The sequence below is a fragment of the Bidens hawaiensis genome, unplaced genomic scaffold, assembly GCF_021521415.1.
Source record: "Bidens hawaiensis isolate Kalapana, Puna unplaced genomic scaffold, B.hawaiensis_p1.1 tig00019445_1, whole genome shotgun sequence".
Lineage (NCBI taxonomy): Eukaryota > Viridiplantae > Streptophyta > Magnoliopsida > Asterales > Asteraceae > Bidens > Bidens hawaiensis.
The window spans coordinates 341027-347138 of NW_027492953.1; the positions used below are offsets into that span (position 1 = coordinate 341027).

Consider the following 6112-nt stretch of genomic DNA (forward strand, 5'->3'; position numbering starts at 1 on the left):
ATTATTTTATTAATATAATACAAAAAAAGAATTTATTTATTTTATCAATTTATCATTAAAAACATAAAAAACAAAATGACACACAAATTTACATGCAATTTTTCAACTTACTCGATATGAACCGAGTATACTCACTACTTAAACAAGACAAAACTTCTAGGTTTCCACGTATTTACACCGGTTCTTAATATTATCATTCTACACCGAACCTAAAGCCACGTCAGCAAACGTGTTAACCGGTTTAGGTAAATTCGAACCGGTTTCTATCGTTATAATACTGGCTAGGGTTTTTGTCGTACCGGTTTTGATTCTGAACATGAGTGTGAAGCTTTCCATCACCACAGCCGGTGGACCTACCACCACGAATGCCGGTAACAAAAGCAGCCAAGAATTTGAATATTTAATCTTGTCGGGTTGTTAGGATGATGGTCACTTACCATTTTCAAGATGCTGATAACGAAAGCAGTCAAGAAATTGAATGTTGGTTTGACAATGTTTAAGAAAAGATGTAGGGAGCTTAACATAAAGAGATGACCTCATAGAAAGCTTAAGAGTATTAAGTCACTAATTCCAAATGTTAAGGTAAGTTGCTATAATAGTGTAATACATATATTAAAAGTTTGTTTGGCAATGTCAATTTTCCCAAATAAGCCATGTAACTGAACACCCTTTGCCAAAATTTTAAAGTTCCAAAACCCTAAATTAAACCATATAATTTGTCGATATAAGAAGTGGTGTAATTAAAGAAAAATATAAATCCATCGAAAAAGTGGCCAGCTCACATTACTTAATACTTAATAGCAAATAAAGATTCAAAATTTTCAACCTTCACATTAACCGTCACCCACAGCAAACTCACCATCTTCCAGTCCTCCACACCACACCACTCAACACATGATTCTATTTAGCCTTTCAAATTTTTCATTCGGCTTTAGATAATAACAGTTTCCAAACCCTAACCTCGAATTTCCACTTCATTGTTCAAATTATGAACTCCGTTATCGCTACCATTATCGGATACCACAGACCCGAGAGATTCAAACTAATCAAACTAATATCTCAATCTGGTGCTAGTTATGTTGGAGCAATGATCGAATTTCCAATTCACTGTTCAAATTATGGACTCCGTTATCGCTACCGTTAGCGGATACCACGGATCCGAGAGATTCAAACTCATCAAACTAATATCTCAATCTGGTGCTAGTTATGTTGGAGCAATGATCGAATTTCCATTTCACTGTTCAAATTATGGAATCCGTTATCCCTACCATTAGCGGATACCACGGATCCGAGAGATTCAAACTCATCAAACTAATATCTCAATCTGGTGCTAGTTATATTGGAGCAATGAATTCTACTACTACACAACTCGTAAGTTTTTTTTTTCCATTTTTTAAAACCCTATTAAAACACCATTGTTAATATAAGAGTCATATATATATATATATATATAAGTCGATAATTCTTCAATATACACGAAGATGATCAACTTACAAAACCCCCATCTAAACAAAAAATAATAATAAGCTTAAGTTTAAGCATAGTGACAACGGATATGTGTTGAAGTGAAGACAACTATGGTTGGTGGTGGTGGCTGACGGTCAAGACAGTTGGAGTTTGAAGAAATCGAGAGGAGTTTCGAGATGCTGATAACGAAAGCAGCCAAGAAATTGAAAGTTCGTTTGGCAATGCCAATTTTCCCAAATAAGCCCTGCAACTGAACGCCCTTTGCCAAATTTCGAATAATAATAATAATAAATAAATAAATAATATTAATAATAATAATGATAAATAACAATAATAATAACAAAAGAAAAGAAAAAAAAAACATAATAAAACAATAGTCAGTTTTTTTAGCAAAAAGGTGGGTTTCTCTAAAAAAACCCCTTATTATAACTATTCTCATGTATACTAAGTATATAAGTAGTGGCTACTACATATATGTAGCGTATGTATATACTGCATATGTTTACTATATATTACTATATATACTACATGTATGTGTTATTAGGGGCAGACCTAGCCCTTTAGTAGGGGTAGCCTCCGCTACCCCTCAACTTTTCGTCGATAGTGTAAAAAAATATTTTTTTGGGCAGGTTTTCGTGTTTCGTTACCCCTGAAAACCTATTTGTTTAAAGTTTAACCAATTTAAAAGTTCAATCATAGAAAAGCCCAACTAAAGTTTAAAGCCCGAACCATTTAAAACTCATTAACCATTTTCAAAAATAATACTTGTTGTTTGGAAATTGGAAATTGGAAATTAGATAGACATTAAACAGCGTTGTACCAGACACCGCACTCGACACCATTTTGAGGTTGAAGTTTTTAATATGGTTTTGGATATGCAAATTTAAGAACATGAAAATAGTTTTTTAGAAAATATGTATGGTTTAAATCCTTTCAATTCATTTTCTAAGTTTGATATATCTAAGATAGTATCATTTTGTGAGATGCGTTTGAATGATTTTAGTAATGAAGAAAGATGATGTATTTCGAGTGATGATCTACCGACCTTTTATCACACTTTAAAGGAAGATTATAAATTTGCAAAAATGGGTGTAATGTGTGACCTTGCTCGTGTAATGGTCGAAACGGGAAAGCACACCACTTTTTCTTTAGTTTATCGAATATTAAAGCTAGCGTTGGTTTTATCGGTTGGTTGCAACCGTTGAAAGATGTTTTTCTAAAATGAAACTTATCAAGACGATTTGTGCAACCGAATGGGTAATGAGTATTTGAACACTGCTTTAATTTATGCGGTTGAAAGAGAAACGTTTGATAAAGTAAAAGAAGAGGATGTAAGGTCTCGATTTCAAGCTTTCAAAAACCGAATAGGAGAAATTTGCTCCCTATGTGTTTAAATGTATTTATTATCGTGTTTCTATACATCAAGGGCGGCTATGAGGCAGGGTAGGGTGGTCGACCGATCCTGGCCCGACACCCGATAGGCCTAAATTTTTTTTAATTATATATATATATATTGAAAAAAAATGTGTATTTTAATGTTTAAACCCTATTACTCACTAATTTAAGGGCCAATTTTTTTTCTCCTTCGGCCTAAAAAATTTTCACGATTATCAGACACGGCCCTGGTTTACATTGTGTGAAATACGATAAAAAAAAATTTTTTGAACGTTACCCATGAAATTGATGTCTAGATCCGCCACTGTGTGTTATGTATATATTATAAGCATTTTACTATCATCAACCAAAGCCTTCCATCACCACCAGAATGAAGCTATTTGGGACCATTATTACCAGCGACCAAGATGCAGAACCATCCTCCAAACGATTTGTGTCCTCCCCCTCCTATTTTGGCGACCGCCGCATATATAAGTGCAATTACTGCGGCCGCGTATTTGATAAACCACAAGCATTAGGCGGCCATCATAACGCTCACAGGAGACGTCTACGCCTGATGTAACCACAATTGCAGTCCAATATAAACAGCCCTACCATACCCTCGCCTCTCACATGGAAGCCAACCTTCATGTAATGACGGGGCAGGGTCATCATCTTTGGCTAGTGTAAATGAACCTCAGCCTAATGGCATAAACTTGGATCTGAGTCTTTGAGTTGTCGTGATCAATTTTCATCTGCTAAGGTTAATGGTTTTGTAAAGAAAGAAAGATGAAATTATAAAGAATTATTAAATATAAAATAGTTTAAGATCGTGTGTCTTCTTTTGATGATTATCTTTTCATTTTTCATATGTTGACAGTTATAATTCTTATCTTATTTGTAATTTAATTCCAGTATACAGTGGATGGATGATTTCAGTTCTATGCTAGTGCTTAGTTAGAAAGCAATATTTATACCATCTCATATATTGAAGATCCATATGCATCTTTTTTTTTTAATCTCAAACTGGGGATGCAATTTTTTTCTTTTAAATATATAGTTGTAGAAAGTTTAAATAAAAGAAGTGGAGAGCAAATGAGAATAACATATTTCTATCATTTTAGTAATAAAATAGTGAATTAGAAAATGATAAATGTAGGATATTTTTTTCGGTTTGACATTTATCTTTGACGGTCAAGGATTACATTTATTGTTTGACGGTGAATTATGACGTAATTTACTAAATATGAGGCCTTTGACGTTAGAATTTCCATTAATTGCATGGTGATTTTGTTTATTTTTCTCAACAAACGCACTATTTTTTTCTTGAGTTGATTACGTAAGTTGTGCATGCCGTTTGGTTCTAGTAATACATTTGTGGTCTAATTTTTAAAGGATACAATTAGATTATGTGATTTTCATATGTTTGGAAAATGAAATATATTTTTGTGAAATTTGTAAAAAAAAAAAAACTAACAAATAATCAAATTACATTTTTACAAGCATAAGTGGCTATTTTTTTTTTATGTTTACTCGTTTTAAATAAACAATTAAAATAACCCCTCGAGTTTTTAAATCTGTATCTTGATCATTCTTTTCACAAATATAATGTAAGTTAGTCGACTTAAACCTCAAACATGCTTGTTGCAAAATGAAAACCAAGTAACCTATGCATGCAACTTTTTTTTTAGACCCAAAGATAAAATTATAATAAGACATACTATTTATGTAATTAACTCTTATTTCTTCGTTACTTTTACTTTTCGCAATAATATTTGGTTTCTTTTAAAATTAATAAGTATTTAACTTTCAATAGGAAATGACTAACACTTTTATTTTTTAAGTAATAATGCTAGAGTCAAACAAAAATCAATGAGAATTGTTGTTCAGAGTTGCTAATGATGAGTGTTAATAGCAAATTCAGTATGAACTTTTGTGATTAATAAAATCGTTGTTCCGTAGCAGCTAACATAAAAGCAAGTACCATTGAGCGGTAGGAAATTTGTTTTTGGATGTGTTAATAATCATGGTTATTGTTGATGGAAGCTGATGCCGATAGAAGTTACCTATGACGAGGTGTTGCTGTTAGCAGGGGCTATAATGCCAACAAGAATTAGTCTTGACGAGTTTAATTTCTCCAGTGACAAAAAGTCCTGAGTCTATCACTAGACAATTGTCGGATCAAATATATACTTATTGAAAGAAACATCTCTAGTATGCAGAGTTACCTTTTTATTAGAAGAAATTGTATCACAAATAAGTAATATAGTTACCAATTAAATACCCCAAAACCATTTTGAGAACAAAAACACAAATTTATTGATTATAAAATATTAAAAAAAAAAGAATCAATTAATCAAAACATGCCAAAAATGAAACTGAAAATCATCGAAATAAACATTTGATCGGTCAACATTCACAAAACGAGCTGCGATTTGCCGGTTTAAAAAAAAGCGTAGAAAAACTATAAAAAGAATATATATTGGGATTCATCCAAACTCAATACTGTAGCATCCTATTGAAAGGCAAATTAGCCGAGGAAGACAATGACTCCCTCCTTTGCCTCTTCATCTCTTCATAAAACCTTTCAATAAATCTCTCAGCCCTTTCATCCACCGAATCATCATCTTCTTCTTCTTCAACACCATATGACACCTCTAAACAATCTCTATCCGCTTCAACAATAGCGGAACCCTCATCCAACGCCACCCCACCAAAACACGAAAGAAAGCAAATCGAATAATGTTCGCTTCCATTCGATTTTCGACCACGAAAGCTAATAAGCGGAGTGCTTGAAGGGGAGAATTGACGTTCTTGAAGGAACCCATAACTATTGTAGCGCCTTAGAGGCTTGAAGCTGAGGAATTTAGTTGATCGTTTTAGATGAATCAACCTCATTTTAGCTATGAAAATGGAGAGCTTGATGAGGTTTGTGACTTTTTGGAGCATGAGTGATCTTCTTTTACCCATTTTAGTATGGTTCAAAAAGATGATAACTAATTAAAGTTGATGGGCTATGTTATTGAGTGGAGGTTTTATGGTGAAGTGATCATGGACTTGAAAGTAATAAAGCAAAAGATGAAGGGGGTGTGGTGTGGGAGGTAGGCTGTCAAAAGGTGTTTTTGCCTTTTAGGAGATTCGGTCGGAACATGGAAAGGTGGTGGCCAAGTAGCCGTTGGAATTCTTGTTTACCAAGATTTGAAATCTGGTCGTTTCGTTTTTCATTATTAACAGTTGTTACTATCACAAAAATCCACAAATCCCCCTAGGT

General features: G+C 33.3%; 1 protein-coding gene across 1 annotated transcript; it reads right to left on the minus strand.

Moving 5' to 3' along the window:
• Positions 1-5340: 5340 nt before the first annotated feature.
• Positions 5341-5811, minus strand: LOC143558371 (uncharacterized). Its single transcript, XM_077047213.1, has one exon. The coding sequence runs from the start codon at positions 5809-5811 to the stop codon at positions 5341-5343; it is 471 nt and encodes a 156-aa protein (XP_076903328.1).
• Positions 5812-6112: the final 301 nt, after the last annotated feature.